At 38.2% G+C, this 23,635-nt stretch overlaps 1 protein-coding gene across 3 annotated transcripts in view; it reads left to right on the top strand.

Annotated features, from left to right (window-relative positions):
- The window catches only part of Srrm1 (Serine-arginine repetitive matrix 1), a 638,713-nt gene that overhangs the window by 413,259 nt on the left and 201,819 nt on the right, over positions 1–23,635 (top strand). For all 3 annotated transcript variants that reach the window (XM_067135198.2, XM_067135197.2, XM_067135199.2), the window contains one exon: positions 13,913–13,988. In XM_067135198.2, the coding sequence (XP_066991299.2) occupies positions 13,913–13,988 (76 nt within the window). The remainder of the gene's footprint in view (positions 1–13,912; positions 13,989–23,635) is intronic.

A 23,635-nucleotide genomic window follows, 5' to 3' on the forward strand; every position in this document is an offset into this window, starting at 1 on the left:
TGGCTTCCTTCCTCGCTCTCTTCCTTTCCTTGTAATATGCACTGTTGCGAGGTGGTCTGTTGAAATGAAATCTGTTGATTTTCGATGCAGAAATCTATATTTCTGTCTCTAGGGACGTTCCTGGTTTGCTTGTGGTAGCAGTCTGCTCTACTGGAGCTTAAGTTGCCATTTCTTGTTTTGAGTCAGCAACAGCCTGCCCAATTGGGACTTTTGACTCAATTTTTCGTTTTGGGCCTGCTCCCGGATCTTCTGTACTAGGGATTCCATGGCTTCCCTTTTTTGTCAAAGTTTTTGAAATTGGTTCTTTATAAACATCCATATTTCAATGAATCATAGGGTTTTTGCCCCTTCTAGGGTCCTGAGTGTCGTTCTCACCATCCATGGTGGGGCATACAACCAGACATTGTCCTCCTGCAACTCGGGCTCTCCATAGCAGAGACCACGCCCCTCAATCGTCCATCCAGCAGTCTGCCCCTGGCCCAAACCTAGCCAGGTTTGTTGCCCCTTCAGTAGGCCTATTCACGTGGTCTCCACTTGGCATTCACAGCCATGACTTTCCCCCTAGATTGGGTTCTCCACTTTCCCAACTTGTGGCCTGTCCAGGCTACGTAGAGCAATGTGATGAGGCCTCCACTTCCAAGCCTTGACTTGGGCTAGTAGCAGTCTTAATGCCTCATGACGTTTCCTGTTAATACCTGTTTTTGGTCCGCGAGAGGGTATTTTATTTCCCTCAGACCCTCTAGACAAGTCCGGAGAGTCCCCCTGTCCTCCACCTGGGATGTGCCCGATAGGGGAACAGGTAAGAAAACCCCCACGGGTTTGTTCACTGTACTTCACGAACTATAATTTGATTCCTTCTCATTACTCCGTTATTGTACATGCTTGCACAATCTTTTTATCTTAATGGCTGTGCCATATTCAAAGCTGAATGAGGCCAATATCATTGAATTTTCAGATGATTTAGACAGTAATAATGACCTTCTTTTGCCAAAAGTGATTCCCGTTATGTAGGAAGTGACGCAGTTACAGCTGCTCACCATGCATCGGACCGCGAGAACCTGACATCAATGACAGTTCGTGTGTAGTGAATAACTTTATGCTATGCTTCATGAGTGAATTGCAGCACACACATCATAGTGATATCAAATTATTCAGAATTAAATGTTCTTTCTTTCAGGTCTAAGAGTAAAGAAGAAAGACGCAATAATGTCTGATCTTTCTGGCATTGAAAATCATAATTTATTTTTAAAAATTTTCAGTTTAATAATATTTTTTGGCTTTACCAGTAACAATATATCCAAATGCTCATAGTTTCCTGTATTAGTGTGATTTATTGAATTTTAATGTGTGTTAAACTGTGTTCGTGTTGATTTTTTGTAATTTGGTTGGAAAATCATAGAAATTAGTTTGAGCTTCTTCAAGCAAACCTGTGCACATACGCTGAGTGCGAAAATGTTAACCAACCCCAGAAACAATAATCCAGGGGGATAAGGCCGGGTGGTCTTGGTGGCCATGCAACATTACATCAGATACCGATACAACGTCCAATATAAATTATATTTATCATAATAATGCTATTTGTTTTATGTCCCACTAACTACTTTTCGGTTTTCGGAGACGCCGAGGTGTCGGAATTTAGTCTCGCAGGAGTTCTTTTACGTGCCAGTAAATCTATCGACACGAAGCTGACGTATTTGAGCACCCTCAAATACCACTGGACTAAGCCAGGATCGAACCTGCCAAGTTGGGGCCAGAGGGCCAACGCCTTAACCGTCTGAGCCACTCAGCCCGGCAAAAATTATATTCAGATACTGTACTACTGGTCGTGCAGAATGTGCAGGAGCTCATCATGGTGGAAGTACATTGCAACCCTAGTAGCCAAAGGGACATCCTCCAAATATTCTGGCAGCTGATTCCCCAGAAATTGAAGATAATGTGCTCTGGTAAGACTTTTCTAGAATAATTGGACCAATGAGCTGATTATCAGTGATATCATACCGCACATTAATTATTGAGAAATGATGCTGAAATTTACTTTCTACAGTAGTTACGATATTCATGCACTCATGTACGTTGATTGCAAGTGGTATTGATTCCGCTGCAAATAAACTATGATTAGAGGCACCTGTTTGTGTTGAAAAATTTTGCCTGATTTTGTCATTTTTTAACAGTTATTTTGGTATTTTTTTTAGCAATTTGTATTTTATTTTGTCAATTTTGCTAAATTTTATTTCCACTCTTTCAGCAATAACAGGTAAACCAAGAAATTAGTTGATAACACATTTGCAGTATAACAACATTGTATTTTTGCATAAGTATATACACGTGAGTTATGCTTCTGCTTTAAACACATACAGTATTACACATTATATCAGAGCATGGAAATTTGAAGAAATTGTATCAGTTGTCACTTTAAGAAGTAGGGCCCTTCCGTGTAAAGGGAGATGTGTTTTGCCTGTACAACACATTGGTTCAAAGCACTAAGTTTCACAGCCCGCACACTGCCCCCGAAATCCAGTTTATGAGCCCAGCACTGAGTGTGTACTAACCCTTCTGAAACTAAAACCCTAACTGCATTTATGCACTTGTCTATGTAATGTGCTGAATCTGAAGTTATAGAAACTACATTCTATTACTGAATTTCAAGTTTGTGAATTACATTCATAATTGCCTGTGAACATGCTGTAGCATTAACATTTGCAAAAAGTTTAACTCCCCCTACAAATAACTTCTGAAATGTTCTATCACCACAACTAAGCACTTTTACCAGAACTATAAACACACATTGCCCTTTTTTTTATCAGTCGTTTCATTACACAGAATTGAAACTCCCTCATCTTTCACAGCTTCTTTTAATCTTTCCTCCTCTTATTTGATTATTCGAGGTACAGAACTTTCCTGCAGTCTTCCAGCTGTGGGCAAGTCTCCAGCACCTTAAAAAATCAATAGGCCTAATATTAGAGGGCTCTTTAACATTATTTGAATGAATTAAATCATTTATAATTTTAAGTAAATGAGGGATCCAGCATGCATTATCTAAGCCTAAATGTCATTAAAGGATAAAACTAACATAACTGCACAAAATTATTAGAAAAACACGACCTCAAATTTCTTCTTCAGAAAAATTTTATAGTATCGTTATGCACCAACCTGATGTATATTTCTCCATCCACACTCATCTCCTGATGATCAACTTTTTCCAGTGAAATATTTGCCTCCATAAAAACTTAAGTTATAGATAAAATGAATTCGTCTTTACTGTATTTTGCTCGTTTTGCCGCTGAAGTAGTGTTTGAGAGACTAGCTTGTCTTCTGATGCCTGTCGTTGTTAGCGCCTTTTCCTTGTTCTTCTTATGTGAAACTCTGCCACTCAATTCTCGCATTACAGTATTTGCATATCAGTATCTTTCTAGTTTTGTCAAACATGTAAAATCCTTCCGATGCAAATTCTTTTTCTCAATCAAAAACTGCCACAACCATTTTAATAAACTTAGCAGAAAAAATAGGAAATTAAACGCACCGATAAGGAGCGATTTTCAACAGGCAAGAGGACACCATCACTCCGTCACAAAAGAGAATGATGTCATTTAATTATGAATACGATATATTTCTCGCTTCACAGGAAGCTAATTTAACAATAATCAATATACTATATCTTAGCTTTCGATATGTATCCAACAGGCATAAAGTCGATTGTGGCATCGATTGTCAGATTTTCTTGCCACAACTCGCCTCGAATCTCTGTCGGTAACTTCAAATGATGCAATTCCGAATAATTTCATAGGTTATCTTTGCGATTTTCCTAAAACATAAATAGTTTTGCGGTTTTGAGCCAGTTCAAAAATTTTCACAAAAATTTCGCGCTTTGCAATAAACAGGTGCCTCTAACTATGATTTATCAGTAAACAAAATGTGTGGAATCGATTCGGCATTAGCAAGTATCCATTCACAAAATTGCTGCCACCTAACGTTATTCCTTGCTCATGATGTTGCACACGCTGGTGATGATAGCGACATAAGCCATCCTCATGTATCGAGCACCATAGTTGGGTACATGGAATACCCAGCTATGCAGAAAATCATGTACAGCTACTTCTAGGGCTATGTTCAACTGCTCATAGAATGTTTTCCACTTCATTTACATAATGTTCATCATGTCGTTCACATACAAGATGGACAGTGGGAGGAGAACCACATTCACACAGTGTACCGAAGACCCTCTGAAAAGTTTTAGGGCCCACCTTATTCAGTACTGTACAAGTTGTTGTCTAGATGTAATTTCAACATTATGTTTATTCAGGACTAGTTTGACGCTCTTCCGCGTCATCATCAGCTGAACAAAGGCGTTGGAAAACTGGCAATCATATAAACATTGTAAATATTAACATTTTCACAAGTTGAAATCTTATGACATTACACTTAAATTAAATATATATACAGATACAATCTTTATCCTTCCTTTCTTAACAAGTCTAAGACCTGTGGGTCAAGTGTACAAAATTATTTAAAACCATGTGCAAAGCTTTGTAATTTCAGTTCAGTATGGATAAAAAATGAAGTTCATTACTTTAAATGATGAAGCCCACCAGGCAAAGTCAATAGCTCACCAGTATACGGGCTTAAGAATCAAGGTAGGGAAACTAGGCAAAGGTATATAGTTTATTAAGCATTGGATTGTACAGAATTGGAACCCTAATTTTTCTTAAGTGTTTTTAAAAAGAATCATGTTTTTCCCCATCAGTGTAGGGCTCAACAAAAATCACAAGAACTTTGGTTAAAAAATGATTTAAAATTTCTTTATAAGAAAAAGCCTATTATGAACCAGCGGTTGTATGGGACTCGCCTCAAGGCCGTTGCTTTGCTTACGAAAGCCCAGTGGAACCATTTTCAGGACTTGGTTCAAAATAAACTAAATAGCTTGCTTTCTATCAAACAGATAACATTGGATAAAAAGCTTGAAGTGCGAAAGAAAGAATTAGCAACAAGCAAACCCCTTCTAAAAATCAATCAGATTCCTAATAATGATTTAATTGGTCATTTTCATTCTCCAGTAATCAGTCTTTCCAAGACTAACTTCAACGAGAAAGAAAAAGGCCCAAAACACAATTGGCCAAATTTCAACCTAGCCAAAGTAGCCTCTAAACTTGTTATAGAATTGGAAGTTGCAAGTAGTAAACTGCCACACGAGGAGCAAGATGAAGTTAGATTAGATCAAAAAAGACAGTTAAACAACACTTTTATTACAAATAACAGCACTATGCCTGCTGGTATTTCTAAGGAGTTCCTTGCGGAAAGAAAGCCTATTCTAGGACTCAAAAAGAAGGTTAAAGACGAGGAACTCATTATTACCAAGGCTGATAAGGGCAATGTGATGATCATTATGCATAGGGCCAGTTTCATCCTAAAGACAAAAAACTTTTTTAACAATGACATCTTTTTAGTAACCAAGAAAGACCCGACATAGGTACTTCAACATCAACTAAAACAAACATTAAAGAATGCCTCCTTTCTCTTCACCGAACCGGAGAAGCATAAATTAATAAATATAAACCCGGGCCTACCAACAGCCAAAGCACTTCCGAAAATCCACAAGGCTGGAATCCCCATGCGACTCACAATAAATTACCGACCCACCCCCCTATACAAATTGGCTCAGTTTATTCAGAAATTTCATAGACAACCCTATAGATTTGCTGCAAAGAAGTCTATAAAGAATACCATAGAATTGGTCAATAACTTAAACAACTTTGAACTACAGGGCCATCATACCATACATTCATTTGACATTGTTAATATGTTTCCAAATATTAAAACTAGTAAGCTGCTTCTTGTCATTAATAAGAATTTGAAGACTTACAGTCACATGAGTGAACTTGAAATATAAGATTTCACGAACATACTAAAGTTATGAGATCAAAATTAGATGTTGGCTTTTCAGGCGTTTGCTCTATTAACCAGCATTTCGTCTTAGGTCTGACACTAGACTCGTCAGAGTAGAATGTGTCAGACCCTACCCACTGATGCTGGGGTGTATGCAGGTGAACTTATCAGAAGCCTCTTATGTGGCACAGTCTGATAACTGCATACGGGAGATAAAACTCCACAATGGAATTAATGCCCGCCTAGCAATTCCAAATGGTAATTCTAAATTCCCATGGAGGGAATTAGATATTTTTCCACCAATAGAGCATATCAAAAATGAGATCAAAATTAGATGACGAGTCTAGCGTCAGACCTAAGACGAAATGCTGGTTAATAGAGCAAACGCCTGAAAAGCCAACATCTAATTTTGATCTCATTTTTGATATGCTCTATTGGTGGAAAAATATCTAATTCCCTCCATGGGAATTTAGAATTACCATACTAAAGTTACTAATAAATAACTACTTTGTCTTTGACAAGATCATTTATAAACAGGATGGGTTAGCAATGGGGTCTCCGGCCTTGGGGATTTTGGCCAACATTTATTTCGATCTGTTAGAGGACACCGTAATAGTGAATGGCAACAAATTTGATAACACAGTTTTGGTCTAGGTATGTTGACGATACGTTTGTAATTCTGGACGAACGTGTGATGGACATGACTGCGACTCTCAATAGTCTCGGTGGTATTGACCCACATATAAAGTTTACTTTGGAATTAGAAAAGAATAAGTCAATTAATTTTTAAGACTTAACAATTAACAGACTTAATTCCTCTTTCACATACAGTATTTTTAGAAAGCCTACACAAACGGCTGTTGCTGTAGGACATGATTCGGTTCACTCACAGAACCAAAATATCCTTCCACCAAAACCTTTATTGAACTTAGATGTGCATGTGAATGAAATATTAAGTTAAAATCTCTGATAAGAAGCATGTTTTTTTAAGTAAGGCCCGTTTTGATGTAGACACTAGTAGTTCGAGCGCATATCGCAACGAGTGCCTGCGTCGTGTACCGGCATGCCTCAGGAACAACTGTGCTCAGTTTTAGCTCTGTAGCTAACCTGTACAGTTCTGTTCTGTGCTTTCAAAATGTTTAAGACTATCAACTCGCCCGCCACGTGTGTGGTTCGGTAAGTGATACGGTTTTTGTTAGCAAGGAACCTGTCTGCTGCAGAAATTCATCGATAGATTTGCGAAGTGTGTGGTAATACTGTTATGAGTGAAAGCAAAGTGCGTAAGTGGGTACAAATATTCAAAGATGGCCGTGACAACGTCCGTGATGAGGACCGCTCCGGTCGCACTTCTTTGATTATAGACAATTTGGTGGCGAAGATTCGTGAGAACAGGTGCTTCACAATAACAGGTCTCTCAAACAAATTTCCTGACGTGTCCAGATCAGTGCTTTACAACATTGTTTCTGAACACCTAAAGTTTAGGAAACTGTGCTCCCGTCGGGTCCCAAAACTCCTAACAGAGGACCACAAAAACCAAAGATTTGAGTGTGTGATGAAGTTCTTGACTTGTTATGACGAAGAAGGTGACGGCTTCTTGAGTCAGATCATAACTGAAGACGAAACATGGGTTTCGCATATCACGCCCAAATTGAAGCAACAGAGCATGAAATGGAGACACACACACTTGCCTGTAAAGGTGAAGGCCAAACAGACTCTGTCCCAGCGCAAAATCATGGCGTCGGTGTTTTGGGATAGGCATGGTGTTTTGTTGGTCGACTTCATGCAACGAGGAACCACTATCAATGCAGAAGCATACTGCAAAACCCTGAGAAAGCTACGCAGAGCGATTCAAAACAAAAGACGCAGCATACTGACAAAGGGAATTGTCCTTCTCCATGACAATGCAAGACCTCGCACTGCCGTTCAGACCCACAATTTATTGGAGAGTTTTGGCTGGGAAGTTTTAGACAACCCACCCTACAGTCCTGATCTTGCGCCAAGCGATTACCATCTGTTCCTCCACCTCAAACATCACCTCAGTGGCAACCATTACAACGATGACGACGACGTGAAAACGGCAGTGAACTCTTGGTTATCGGAGCAGGCGGCAAGTTTCTATAAAGAGGGTATTTTAAAATTGGTTATGAGGTTTGATAAGTGAACAAACTTGGCAACTATGTTGAAAAATAGAGTGAAGTATGTACTTTCTGAAAATAAATTTACTTTTTTGAAATAACCTTTTGTTGTATGCTTATTTTCAAATGGAACTTTAAAATACACACCCCGTAGTTTCTGAGAAAAAGTTACATGAATATGAAATAATCATGTTTATAGAAAAATGCGTTTAGATTTGGACACATGGAATTCTTCACTAAAATTCTCCGCATGCGTATTGTGAGTCTCTTTCTTCAAATTGTGGTTTCTTCCTCTTTGATGCTGTCATTTGCTGAGCAAGTCTGGACATAGTTTCCACTGCTGCATTTGCAGCAGCAACATGTTTGCCATTAATGTCTTTTAAAATCCTCAATGTGAATTCACCTGGAGAGAAACCAACATTGCGAATTGTGACAACTCTTCCAGAATTGCCATTATTAAAAATATCTACTGCATCAGAAGCTGCAATCTGTACCTTTCCTGATACAAATGTGGTTTTTGAACACCTTTTCTAAATGAGACTGTTCAGACTCTCATTTGGATTTTGCATCCTCCAATGGGCACATTTCTTCAGCAAGCCAGGGTGGCCTAAGACTCTAAAACATAGGCTTAATTTCATTAATCATGGCGGCGGGAAGGTTGTTTTTATGCTCAACTGGTTCTTAGTGAATTTGTGCTTTTTAAAATATATTGTCAGTATTTTTATAGTTCCTGTTGGTGGTGTGGTTTCCACTGGGGGGTGTTTGCAGAATTATTGTCTCGTGTAAATTCATCCTTTATTGGCCTAGTAAGATTCCTAACCTCATTTGCGAAACATGTCTTGTTTCATAACGATGTATTTGCTACTTGGATCTTCTTAATTTAAAAAAAAAACATCCTAGATGATCATCCAATAGTTGGTTAACTGAATATACAGATAGCAGAAGACTTTAGTTTATATGTAGTCTCAACAATAACAAATCACATAAATGTAACTGTTCTTGAAACTACCTCCAAGAAATGGGAAAACTTACAAGCAGGCAAATACTCTTTAACAGGTGGGCGTGGCAGAAATGCATGTACATGAATTTTTATTGTTTTATTATATTCTGTTATGCCTTTCAGCATTCAGTCTCTAAGCCTCTGTGAATTTACTATACGTCACCACAATCCTCGATTTGCAACTAGTGTTGTGGCCTCATTTAGTTCTATACCTCTTATTTTTAAATCGTGAGCAACTGAGTCTAACCATCGTCATCTTGGTCTACCTCTACTTCTCTTACCCTCCATAACAGAGTCCTTGTTCTCCTAGGTAACCTATCCTCCTCCATTCACCCACATGACCCCATCACCAAAGCCGGTTTATGCGTAAAGCTTCATCCATCAAATTCATTCCTAAATTAGCCTTTATCTCCTCATTCTGAGCACCCTCCTGCCATTGTTCCCACCTGTTTGTACCAGCAATCATTCTTGCTACTTTCATGTCTGTTACTTCCAACTTATTCATAAGATATCTTGAGTCCACCCAGCTTTCGCTCCCGTAAAGCAAAGTTGTTCTGAAAACAGACTGATGTAAAGATAGTTTCGTCTGGAGCTGACTTCCTTCTTACAGAATACTGTTGATCGCAACTGCGAGCTCGCTGCATTAGCTTTACGACACCTTGATTCAATCTCACTTACTATATTACTATCCTGGGAGAACACACAACCTAAATACTTTAAAATTATTGACCTTTTCTAGCTTTGTATCACCAATCTGACATTTAATTCTGTTGAATTTCTTACCTACTGACATCAATTTAGTCTTCGAGAGGCTAATTTTCATACCATACTCATTGCACCTATTTTCAAGTTCCAAGATATTAGACTGCAGGCTTTCGGCACAGTCTGCCATTAAGACCAAGTCATCAGCATAGGCCAAACTGCTTACTACATTTCCACCTAACTGAATCCCTCCCTGCCATTTTATATCTTTCAGCAGATGATCCATGTAAACTACGAACAGCAAAGGTGAAAGATTACAGCCTTGTCTAACCCCTGTAAGTACCCTGAACCAAGAACTCATTCTACCATCAATTCTTACTGAAGCCCAATTGTCAACATAAATGCCTTTGATTGATTTTAATAATCTACCTTTAATTCCATAGTCCCCCAATATAGCGAACATCTTTTCCCTCGGTGCCCTGGCATGTGCTTTCTCTAGATCTACGAAACATAAACACAACTGCCTATTCCTCTCGTAGCATTTTTCAATTATTGGTGCATACTGAAAATCTGATCCTGACAGCCTCTCTGTGGTCTGAAACCACACTGGCTTTCATCCAACTTCCTCTCAACGACTGATCGCACCCTCCCTTCCAGGATGCCAATGAATACTTTGCCTGGTATACTAATCAATGAGATACCTCGATAGTTGTTGCAATCCTTCCTGTTCCCTTGCTTATAGATTAGGTGCAATTACTGATTTTGTCCAATCAGAAGGTACCTTACCAACACTCCATGCCAATCTTACTACCCTATGAAACCATTTCATCCCTGCCTTCCCAATATACTCCACCATTTCAGGTCTAATTTCATCTATTCCTGCTGCTTTATGACAATAGAGTTTATTTACCATCCTTTCCACTTCCTCAAGCGTAATTTCACCAACATCTTCCTCCTCCCCATGAGCTTGGCTGTTCGCAATACCACCAGGATGATTTCCTTTTACATTGAGAAGATGTTTAAAATATTCCCTCCACCTCTCCAGTGATTCCCTGGGATCTATTATGAGTTCACCTGAATTACTCAAAACACTGTTCATTTCCTTTCACAAGATCACAACTGTAATAAATTTGATCGCACATGGTTTTAAATAGTTTTGTACACTCGACCTGCAGATCTTCGACTTGTTGAAAAACGAAGGATAAACAAGGTATCTTTATATATATAATTTAAGTGTAATGTCATAAGATTTCAACTTGTGAAAATGTTGATATTTATAATGTTTATATGATTGCCAGTTTTCCAATGCCTTTGTTCAGCTGATGATGACGCGGAAGAGCGTTGAAACTAGTCCTGCATAAACATGATATGTTGTAATTACATCTAGACAACAAGTTGTACAGTATTGAATAAGGTGGAGCCTAAAACTTTTTAAAGCTTTGTAATCTCAGTTTGAATACAGATAAAAAAATGTAGTTTATTACTTTAAAAGGGTATCTAGAGAAATTAATTTCATTTTATGGTTCCGTATTGAACTTTGATTAAACCAAATAAAATAATGAGCGAGTTATTCCACCTTTTCAATACAAATGAAATAGTGTTTATTAACACATTCACACCCGTATCTGAGTTATTGCCTATAGCGCGTGACCATGCTGTGGACCGTATCCGAGTTAGTCCGGATAAGTGCAACCTTGAATTGGAGCCGTTCCTACGCGGCTGGGATCTATTTTGGTCACAAATATGTGCAAGAGAGATGAAGGTAATATCCTTATGAATGCTTCTACTCACTAGAAATTACATGGCCACGGCAATTTTCCCTCCAAATGCACTTCTTTTGTTTTTTTTCTGGCGGTAGCCTTGTGCTGTCCCAACTAGCTGCGTAATTGGTTTGTGATTGCACAAGCATGTGTATAATCGCGTTGTGAAGTGTAACCATGGCGTGTAGAGACAATATAAATGATGCAAGTGGTGCAAATTTACAAAGCACAGTTCTTCAGCTGCTTGAAAATTATCTTGGCCAGGGGTATACAGTCTATTATGGACAATTATTACAATAGTGTTTGACTCACGAAACAATTACGCCAACAGAACACTGCCATATGTGGAACAATACGGTCAAATAGGGGTGTACCAAAAGATCTAAAGGAACATCAGGGAATTCTCAAATGGGGAGAAAAGTGAACCCGACATACAAGTACAGTCACCTCTCTCCGACATTTCATCATCATCTACTTCATCAGCTCCAGGTCAACGTCCCGCGATTATGCCGCCAAAAAGGGCACTGGCCAAGGATCACCATTTGGGTTAGATGGGAAGAGAAAAGAGCATATTCTCTTGAAGTTTCCACCATCAAATAAAGTCAAGTTCCCCTCAAGAAGGTGCAAAGTGTGCTTCAAAAATAAAATTATTAGTGAAACACGCTATTTTTGTGGAAAGATTGGTGTTCCATTCACCCAGGAAACTGTGACATTACCTACCACGCCCTACAGAGATACTAGAGGACTTCATTAAGGTATGTGGAAAATTTTCTTTCCATATCTTGTTTAGTTTAGAACGTATTGTGAAAAGAATTCCTTGTTGTTTGCTCTGCCAGTAACAGCTGGAATAGCTGGGCCAGCCCTTTAAATACCCCGCTCAGTTGATGGGCGTAAATGTGTTAAATAAACATGTAATGGGGCTAGTTTCGACCTATTTAAAGGTCATCTTCAGCCATATTGTGTGTAGAACAAAGTATTTGAAGCACAGTTGTTTTAAAAGATGGTCTTAAAACATATACGTTTGACACTATGAAATATTGTTTATAGAATTTCCTGAAAATACATTTCTTGTAAGAAATTAATTCACTTAGCTGTAGGAATATACGAGAAGAAGTCGTCTTAAAATTTTCTTCGTAATATACTAATTTCTTACAATAAATGTGTTTTCAGGAAATTCTTTAAACAATTTTTCATAGTGTCAAACTTATGTTTTAAGACCATCTTTAAAACAACTCTGTTTCAAATACTTTGTTCTACACGCGATATGGCTGAAGATGACCTTTAAATAGGTCAAAACTAGTCCCATTAAATGTTTATTTAATAAATACTATTTAATTTGTATTGAAAATGTGGAATAACTCGCTTATTATTTTATTTGGTTTAAAAGGATATTCCATGTTGAGGAAACCATCGTTGGTATTTTCGAACAGAAGCTCTCACATTTCCATTACAATAACCGTAAATGTGCACCATATCGGCATACTATACATGTGTAAATACTCCTGGCATCACTGCCACAAACGAAATGTACAAACTGTGAAATACAATATTTTCTGCTATGCCAATTACATTAAACATACAATATTTTCAACAAACGTCACTGTGGCAAATGACTTGGCTGTCATAGCCACCTTAGTACAATTACACAATAGGTTCTGTATCTTGGAAACTATTGAAAATAAAACATATGTTCATATAATGTTTTTGCTTTAGGATGACCAGTACTTTGGTCAACTCTTACTGTGATATTGGTGAGGCAGGATTTAGTTTCCTTTTCCATCTCTTATGACTTTTTTTCTGCTTAATTCAATCAGTGGATTGATGCACTAAATTTTAATTTTCCTAAATAGTATTTAATTTGTGAAAAGCATCATGCCATGTTTATCGCATTCATCACAAGTATGATGGATTTCAATCACAAACAAACAAATGAATGAATATTTACCTAGTTTTGAAATAAGTGGATTGTATTGAAAATCATTTATGATTACAGCATTATTGTATAGTAGATGTTTGAACACCAGGTATTATCTATTGTACTAGTGTTAAAAAATGTTAGATAATATTTTCAAAATTCTGAGTAAGTTATTGTAGAGGGAGTGATTGAGGGGGAGGAAGTGGGAAATAGCATAGTGGCTTGCTGCTGGCTTTCACGTTGGATGGCTGAGGTTTGAATCTTGGGCAATCAAGAGTTGGAGTTCTCACTTCTATGATCATGAGGTGTCAAGGAGGAGACCCAACCTTAAACCCTTTGCTAATACCAAAATGAGTCTGGTTGGCTCCAGCAATTAAATCTTCACAAATGGGCATTAATGTTATCTCTACTTGGTTTTGTAGTAATTCAGAAACTAGTCTGATTATTTTTTAGTTGTAAATTGATTTTGTATGTAGTTGTGGAAATTCAGCATATTTGCATTTCTTTGTTCTCTCTTCAGAAGTCCAAGACGAAGCCCTCCAAGAAGTCACAGTAGACGCTCTCTCTCTCCTAGACGATCCAGCTCTATTCAAAGTGTAAGTCAATGATATATTCAGTGTACATCTCGTTACAGAAGTTTATTGTACCGGTAACAGTCTTCATTGTCAGACACACTGACAGGCAAATCATGTGAAACATTTCAATTTCTTATATAAAATCATAATTCTTTCCACTAAAATATATCAGTTTTTTAATAGGCATTTACGTTTTTCAACAGCTAAATTGTTAATTATAGGAAAAAGAAATGAATTAACTAAAAAAAAATTGCCTTAACTCACAAATTTCCTAACTTTTCAGTTTTTATTAATTTCTTTTCAGTGGTTTTTTTTGTCAATTGATATTTAATGTACGGCCGAACACAACAAAGTTAATATTTGTACTGCACTTTATGAGGACACCAGTCACTAAAAACTGTTTCAATCCCTAGCATTACCGGGCGAGTTGGCCGTGCGCGTAGAGGCGCACGGCTGTGAGCTTGCATCCGGGAGATAGTAGGTTCGAATCCCACTATCGGCAGCCCTGAAGATGGTTTTCCGTGGTTTCCCATTTTTACACCAGGCAAATGCTGGGGCTGTACCTTAATTAAGGCCACGGCCGCTTCCTTCCAACTCCTAGGCCTTTCCTATCCTATCGTCGCCATAAGACCTATCTGTGTCGGTGCGACGTAAAGCCCCTAGCAATCCCTAGCATTTGTGACAGCCTCTAAAACACTCAGGCATACTGTTCACAGTTTGTTGGATGACCTTTGCCAACGTGATCCCATGCCTCCAGCAACGATGTTCTCAATTGTGCCAAGGTGGTGGTGTCACATCTGATGTTCCTTCCAAGCATATCTCTAACAGATTGAATGGGTTTTATGTCAGGACTGTGTGCTGGTCAGTCCATGGTTCGAATCCCAACTTCCTGCAGATCACAACATCACAGCAGTCCTGGCAAGAAATTGATTGGAATATATCAGACATCTGAGAGTGAGTAAGCGAACAGTAAGGAGGAGGTTAAGAGAAGCTTATCTTTCATCCAGGAAATCTGCACTTAGATCCCTACTCTAATGACAACCCAGCAAAGCGCATCTTCATTTCACGAAGCAGTCTCTGGGATGGTTCCTGAAGGGCATACATTCTCTTCACTGATGCAAGTCACTTGAACGTCATGTCTCCTGATGGAAGAGAATGAGTGGCATCAGCATTGTGGCCCGCAATGTGTTGCTATATATCGATCATGGGACTCTCAATGCCCAAAGAGATCCTGTTGGACCATGCACCTTTCATTGGCCAGAATTTCATGCTGATGCAAGAAAACACCTACCCCCATACCGTTCGCTGTGTTCCTCGGTATCTTTAGGAAGTTTGGATTTGAACCTTGGACTGGCCAGCACATAGTCCTGATGTAACCTAATTGAACATGTGTGGTACACACTTGGAAGGTACATCAGACTACATGACAACACTTTGGCACAGTTGAGAACATCTTTCCTGGAGGTATGGGATCGCATCCCAGGAGAGGCCATCCAGCTTTTGCTGGCCGTTGTAGATGTTCGTGATGGAAATGCCAGCTTTTTAGTGACTAGTGTCCTCATGAAGTGCAGTACAAACATTACCTCTTAAAAAAATGTAAAATTAAGGTAAATTATGAGTTATATGTTCTGAAACATGTTTTGGTATTTGCTATAGCAATACATTTTAGTGTAATAAATTAACATGGTACATAAGAAATTAAAGGGTTCCACTATTTTTGCCGGTCAGCATAGATCAGAAGATCAAATTTTAGTTGCCTTACTTTTGGTTTCTAAGTACTGGAAAGGAACAAACAAGTGTCAAAGTCATACATAGCAAGTTAGGAATAAAAAAAGGAAATACTTACTAGGACGAACATAACGGCAGGTCAGTCAAGGAAGAGGGAACAACATAAAGACGAGACAAACATGCATAGCAACCTTTTCTTGTTCCTATTTCACTTCACATGATGATTTTTACCTTTTCTTCTGCCACTTTTCTCACTCCTGGGTGGGGTCACTGATGTGAACTGTGATATGGACATGGCCCTATTTCACTGTCGTGTTCTACCTGACGGCAACAAAACGCGCGCGCGTGTGTGTGATATATCATATTCTTGATTCATATTTCAATTCCATTCAGTTGGCAGCACTACCAGAACCAGGAGAGCTCCCGCCTTACTCCTCACCCCCATACACAAATCTATGCAGAAAAAGTGTGCCGATAATAGTGTATTCAGATCAACACCCAGTCTTCAAGTTAAGGAAATTAATCAAACATGGCTAAATTCTCAGATCTGGCCGGATTTGTACCCAGGGCTCTCTTAACCAAAGGCCTCAATGCTGATCATTCAGCCAAAGAGACTGACTGAAAGAACATGTAGAAGAAGTCCACTATAGCAAGTATGGCATATAACGAGAACTCCGTTGTAGCAACAGTTTTTTCCTGTCCCTGGAAAATTCCTATATTAAACTGTGTGGTATCCTTCAGTTACAATAAGAACCCTATCACTGATGCATCCGTTATTACAAGCGATTAAACGTACGTTATTTTTTCCCCTTATCAATATTTACCATATACTCTCATGTAATTAACACACTTTTTTTAATGAAAAATACAGTCGAAAACTTCAGATGCGTAAATTATTCAAGGAATTTAGATATTTAAAAATTACTTACAATTCATTTACGTTTAAAAGATACATCCAATATAACGCGTTTTCCCACTTGGCACATCATAAATTTGAAGTCCTGGCGCCCATCGTATTAAATTTGTATAAAAAATACCTCACTTAACACGTCGAGATTTTTCGCCTTTACCGCTAAGTACGATCATATATTCCCCAGACCTGAAAATGTTCTTTGTCATCCCTTGTGTACGGAATGTGATTTCCAACAGAGATAAGGGCCCTCGCTATGGGTCGGTCGCAGAAGGTTGCACGATAAGAGGAAATGACCTTGAATTCTCGAACACTGAGTATATTGTGCCTTCAAGGTGCAAGCTGTTAGCTTAGGTAAAGTTGAGTTTTGCATCATTGTTTGGCAGCAAAGACTTTATACTAATACAAGACAGGACTGTGCTAAGTTAAAGTACAGTAATAGATTCCACTGCGGCTAGGAGCTCCGAATTCGGTTTTCACGCTTTTTTTTTTTGTTTTCAAAGCTGTCCTGTTGACGTACATGGCTTATGGCTGGGAGCATGGCCGGTCTACACTAAGGCCGTGACATTGGAGATCCGACAACGTCGCTAGGAGTCAGGCATGTGACTTCTGTGTTTGTAATTTGTAAACATGTCTAACGTGGTATATGATTATATTTTGTGTTGTGCGAGAATTAACTTGATGGCATTGTTTTAAATTCAGTGTATACTGAAGATATTTTATGTGTTACAGTTTAAAAAGTTAACCTCGTTACAGTTTAAAAAGTTAACCTCCACATTATTTGGTATCCTGGAACAACATTTTTACGGCAAAGGTGAGCTTTCTCATGTTGCAGTATGTATAATAGTGACAGTCCAAATTGTTTTTAAAGCCATTTGTTGTTTGTATTTTTAAAATTGAATGTTAGTTTAAAAGAGCAGCAGGATTGTGTTATTTTATTTAACGTTGCACAAGTATGACAACCACAACTAAAACTAGGCTTAATTTCAGATGCCAAGGCATTCCTGTGTTCCTTCGTGCTCCAGCAACTATGATTCTAATCAAGAAGGAAACATTTCAGTGTTCGGATTTCCTAAGGATGATGCAATGAAAGCTTCGTGGTTGAAATGTATCCCCAGAGACAACTGGAACCCTACTTAATCTAGTTTAGTCTGTGCCAAACACTTTGCTCCTGAAGATGTGGAAATATGAGACTTACCTTGATCACAATGGTGAAGGAAAAACAAGGGAAAAGGATAGGCCCACGTTAAAGTCTGGTGCTCTGCCTAGGATTTTCCCAAACCTTCCCTATTATTTAACTAAACCCAGTCCATCCACAAGAAAAACTCCAGATGACAGGCGTAAAGAAATTCAGAAAAGAGATGAGGACGAATTTCAAAAACGTGTTGAGCAAGACAAAATTGTAGATTTTGTAGCTTTAAAAGATTGTAAAACCCTCCTTGCTGACTGTTTAGGAAACAGATAGTTGACAGAAAGTAGTGAAAATGAATTTGTATTTTACACCTTGTCAATCAATGAGGTAGCAATAAAAGTGTCAGTATTGTTGGAGCTATCAGTGTTTGTGAAAGGGAAAAATGTAGGTAAGGATGATCCCTTATTAAAGGGAAAGTTGCAGAAGTGGTCACAACTCGGGAACATTCTGAATTATTGTGTATGCCATGCAAGTAATGAGCTGGAACCGCAGGTGCATTACAAGAAGGTGGTTAACTATATCAAAGGCCAGCTCTCAGATCTTGAGACTTTCATTGAATCTCACTCAGATGAAGAATTTCCAGACTCGAAACAAGCAGTGTTTTTAAGCCATCAGTTTCAACTCCTGTGTATGTCCAAGAAGTTATATTCCTGCCTTTTTCAGTTTTCATTTCTAATTTACTACATATCTTCTTCTTGTTATGCTGCTATTCACAGTCAAGATATTATGTTCCTTCCTCATTCTAGATATCTCAAATGCATAGCAAATGCATTACATGTGTCACCTGATCAAGATAATGACAGTTTTCTTAAGAGTATAGCACGTGGCCTTTCTCTGAGACTGTGATATGTAAATGTCCTTTTGGATGAAATGTATGTGAACTCATATTGCCAGTATAAGTCAGGATTTGTGCATGACCATGCTCAGAATCAAACAGGAAAGTTAGCTAGAACCATTCATGCCTTTACGAAAAGTTCTGTTTTTGGGAGTGTTTCTGCTGTAGTTGGACTGGTGGCAGTAAAAATTTAATAGGCGATAACTTACCTATCTTGACAAAAAACAAAAAAACTATAAGTACTGTCCAAAATTGCGGTTTTACTGTGTTTAGCATTATTTCTGATAATATCGGATAAATCGCAACATGTTTTCTGTTCTAGGTGGAAGTTTAAATTATATGATGCTCAACCCTAAGTGTGATTCATTTATTTTTATTTTTTATTTGATACTGTTCATCTCTTTAAAGCTGTCAGAAATAATTGGTTAAATCTGTGTAATGAAGCTAAAGCCTTCTTTTATCCCAAATTTGATCCTGTCGTTGGTCATGGTGGTTCAGTTTTCAAAGCCCAGTTTTCATTGTTGAGAGAATTGTACAAATTAGAGTCTAACGAGTTATTGAGACGTGCCTCTAGACTTAATTACAAGTCAGTGTTTCCATCAGTCATAGAGAGGCAGAACGTGGCTTTTGCTTGTAATATTTTTTGTAACAAGACAATTACAGCAGTGTCTACAAGGGGCTGTTCTGAAGTAGAACATTTTCTTAACTTGATTAACAGATGGTGGAAGTCAATTGGATGCAGAAAGAGAGAAGTGGATGCTTCTCCGTTCACATCAAGAGATGATATCAGATTACAGTTTCTTGAATAATTTGTGAATTGGTTGAGGACATGCTTTAATATGACCTTGCAATACGGTTGCCTTTCAGTAGACACTTTCAGAGCTCTCATACAAACAAGTGCCATGATTGAGTTGATAAGATTTTGTTTAGATCTACCTGAAGTCGAGCATGTGTTGCCAGGAAAGTTTCAAATCGATAAACTTGAGAAGAGATATAGTTCTTATAGACAGTTGTGTGGTGCCAATTATAATGTATCTGTTTTACAAATTTTTGAAGCTGAGAAGAAGCATTAAGTTAAAGTAAATGAAATAGAAGTAGACTTCGATAACATGTTTCTTGTGATTTACATTTCTTGTTATATAGCTTTTAGCTAGCCATTAAACTTAATTGCAGCTACTGTATCTCGAACATATCAAATGAAACAGTGGAAAATGACATGTTTAATAGCTTAAACAGAAGTGGGTTATCGGTCTCATCAGAATTGCTCTTAAATGTGTGTACAAGTGTATATAAGATCATGCAGATTTTAATCTCTGAGGAATATGAAGTAGTATTCCTTCAGAGTAAGAATCAGAAGTGTGAATTGATGATGATTGATTGATGCTTGTTGTTTAAAGGGGCCTAACATCTAGGTCATTGGCCCCTAAGTGTGTATTGATTCAGTTTGCTTGGCAGAGTGTGACACAAGGGAGTGCTGCTCATATTGTGAAAAACCTCTGTATGAACTTCTCTGCTTATCTTTGCCCTGTTTTGTAAAAATTTTGATCAACAACTACACAAAACATGTTAATGATGCTGACGCTATGGTTAAGAGTTGTGGCAAGAAAAGAAAACTGATGACCCTCGAGTGATTATGTTGCAAGTTGATTCCCAATGCTAAAAATGTATGTTGATGAACATAGGATTGTATTGATTTTTCGAGTTGTGGCCATATGTTTGTTTATTCTCATATCTACATTGACGTATTTATTTCAGTTTTCACCTTTTATATGTATCCAATGAAAACTGCTCTTCCGGCAACATTTTTATTTGAGAAAACATCATTGAAGGTTAACTTCCCACATGTTACAAGTAAGACTCCTAGGCGTAGCAGTACATTGTTGCCAAGTTTCAGTGTCATGGCCTTAGTGTAGTCTGGCCATGCTGGGAGTCATCCGAAATTATGAGTTACGGAAGTTACCACCACAAAATGTGTAACGGAAGTTTAACTCTAGCAACCGTGGAGCCGTTGGTGGATGGTCATGGCCGAGAGATGTATCTGTGATCGTTTGATTTTCTCAAGGGGAAAAGTGGTTTACTTTTTGTTCTGTGTTGTATGGAAAGGTCTTTGTTGTCAGTGAGATTGTTGAATAACCCATTGCGCTTGATTGTGCCTGTAGCCTATTTCGCATTCCAGTCAGAAGTTATTTATTCAAAATCATTGTTTCCAACTTCGGAAACTTTCCTTCGCATACTAGTCTTCTTTTTCCGTTTCTATTTTGCTTATACGCATTTTGAATTTTGTCTCTGTTGCCCACATTAGTATTCAAAGTAGAAGGTGCCAGTTTTGAAGTTTGCGCCAACTCTACATGCTTAAGATGTGGATTCCTATCTACTTCTTGAAAAGTTTTATCTTTTTGTTTGTTGGTGAGTGGTTTCATGACCCTTTTCTTATCCATAGCTAGGCTATCACAAGACAGATACCGAATGTACCGCGCTACTGAACTTCTCACGATTATCCTATTAGTCCGTAAGTAGGTTGTCACGCGACAAATAATCACTTCACCTAACTTCTTTTTACCACTCAATGCAATAAATTGAAGGTAATGCCAATAACTATTCTTGTAATAAGATGGTTTAAATCATTGTGGTACAACTGAAGTTAAAATAAGTCTATAGTGCAGCAATAGCAGATCTTCAACAGGTCATATGTGGGTACTGTTAAGAAATAAGGCTTCCATGTACTGTAGGCCTATCCCATTAAAAAGTTATGTAAAGATGCAGGCAGTGATAAAGTTGTGTACCATTCATACAAAAATACAAACTGCTAGTTGGACAGTTGGCACGTTTTTATTATTCACCGGTGAGTCTGTCCGAACCAATGCCTAGTACTGCCAAAGTTTCTTGTTCAAGATGGCGGCCGAAGGCGTGCGTATGGCGAGTATAACCTCGCGAGAAATTCATGCTCGAACAAAGTGCCCAGTGACCCGCTGGTCAGAAACCTAAGGCTTCAACTAACAATTCATTATACAATTGTTTTAGGAAGAAAGTGATCTACTATAATATGTAGGTACTGTAGCTACTTCTATGAGCGCAAGGGCAAAAGAATGTCATATCTGTTCTTCCATGTTTTTCACATCTTTTAATAGTCTCTTGTTACTTTAACAGGCCCCAGTGGAGAATTATTGATATTTGTTTTCTCGACTTTTTCACACTTTTTAGATCTCCTGAAACACTGCACACACAATGTAAAATGTACTAATGTGTCAAGTGATACCATCTCCCTGTTGGATAGTTTTTAAGGGGATATTCAATAGTACATTTTCCCGCTTAACACGATTTTTTTCGTCGTCCCCTGCAGAAACTTACTAACGTGGTTTCACTGTATAAACACAACTGTTTCAACTTATTTGTGGTTATCGTCATTTGGTGTAAAATAACGGCATGAGATTTTTTCTGAAAAGTCACATAGGGTACATCAGGTAAGTTGGACACGTGGGTTTGAAGTATCGACACTGGAAAATATTCTTCCCGTTTACAAGCTGACAGTGCGACCTAAAGTGAAATAAACATGATCTAATAAAAGTACAATTCCTGTAATGTCATAACAATGACATACCGGCAAAAAAAGAAAACTGTCCAACACAAGAGTGGTCGGGCATTGAAGAAGGGACCCCGCTAGATATCTCCAAACGATTTGTATCCAATCTCGTACGAGTGACGTGTCCATGCCCCCCTTTTCTTGGATACAAAAGTTTGATCCCTCGCTGAAATTTTACTTAACACATTGTTTTTCATTTTGGAACAATGTAAGATGCAAGATTTCTGCCATAAGCTGTTACAGCAAACATTGCAGTACATTGTTTGTTTTTTTGCTACCGGTAGCACGTACAATAACAATGGATGTCCCTTCATTATTGATTGTTTAACTAGTCCATTTCTGTTGATAAAATTAATTATCCAACTGCTGCTAACCTTCTAATCCGAGACACAGATTCCATATGCAGCGGCTATTTCTCGTTCTTGATCACATTGTCAACTGGCCCTGGAGATTTCCGTTTTTACATACGGGTATTGTTTGTAGCTTGTGCTCTCTGTTGGCTATAATTTTAACTGCTTTCAATCATGTCGTGGAGTAGAGGGATCGCAGATTTTAGTGTTGATGTATTTTTTTTTTTTTTTTTTAATTGTACAATGGTTGTAGCCATGGAAACTTCGTATATACACGGGTATTCTTACATGCCGAGAATCATTGTACAAGATGGCGCTCACTTCAACATGCCCTATATGACGACAAACTATTACAACGTTTATATACAGATTCATTAACTGATGTGCCACATGGGTGATGAGCACCGAGAATTCTCATAGTTTCCAGCTGACAGTAGGTGACAGCCGACAGTAGGTGACGGGCTATGAGAATTCTCGCATTTATATACTTCGTATTTTTTTGATTATTGATGAAATTGTGGGCGAGATTATGAGTTCCAAATGGTGTAGTCTTGGAATATAAATTATTGCTGCACCATTCTTTATTTAAACCTTTATCTATTTAACAAAGTAATGTCGGATACGTAGAGCTATTCCTTGGAGCACCCATGCTGACGTCAACATGGCCTGGCGTATTCAGTTGCTGACAGCTACCGATAATTGTGATTAATTATGTACAGACCAGTTATAATAGGAACCGAGTGACAATGAATTAGATATTTCTAATGATTAACGGCTAACACTAAATGGGGAGTAGCCGTTAAGAGAAATCCTTGCATTTTTGAAAACAACGAGTATACAAATGGAACAAATACGGAATTCATACTACACTGTCCTTAGAAAGACTATTGAATGGAGCCACAAATGGTATTGCTTTGAAAGGTATCACAACGTACAGACTACGAAGCAACCTAGTGAGTACATTTTCCCAGTTTGAGGTCAATACCTTGTATACATATGGAATTACGGTGGTTTGAGTGCAGCAGTGTAATTTCATCTTGGAGGCTTGAACTATCCGGTCTGCATGGCGTAGC

This window comes from Anabrus simplex, chromosome 1 (assembly GCF_040414725.1).
Source record: "Anabrus simplex isolate iqAnaSimp1 chromosome 1, ASM4041472v1, whole genome shotgun sequence".
Classification (NCBI taxonomy): Eukaryota; Metazoa; Arthropoda; class Insecta; order Orthoptera; family Tettigoniidae; genus Anabrus; species Anabrus simplex.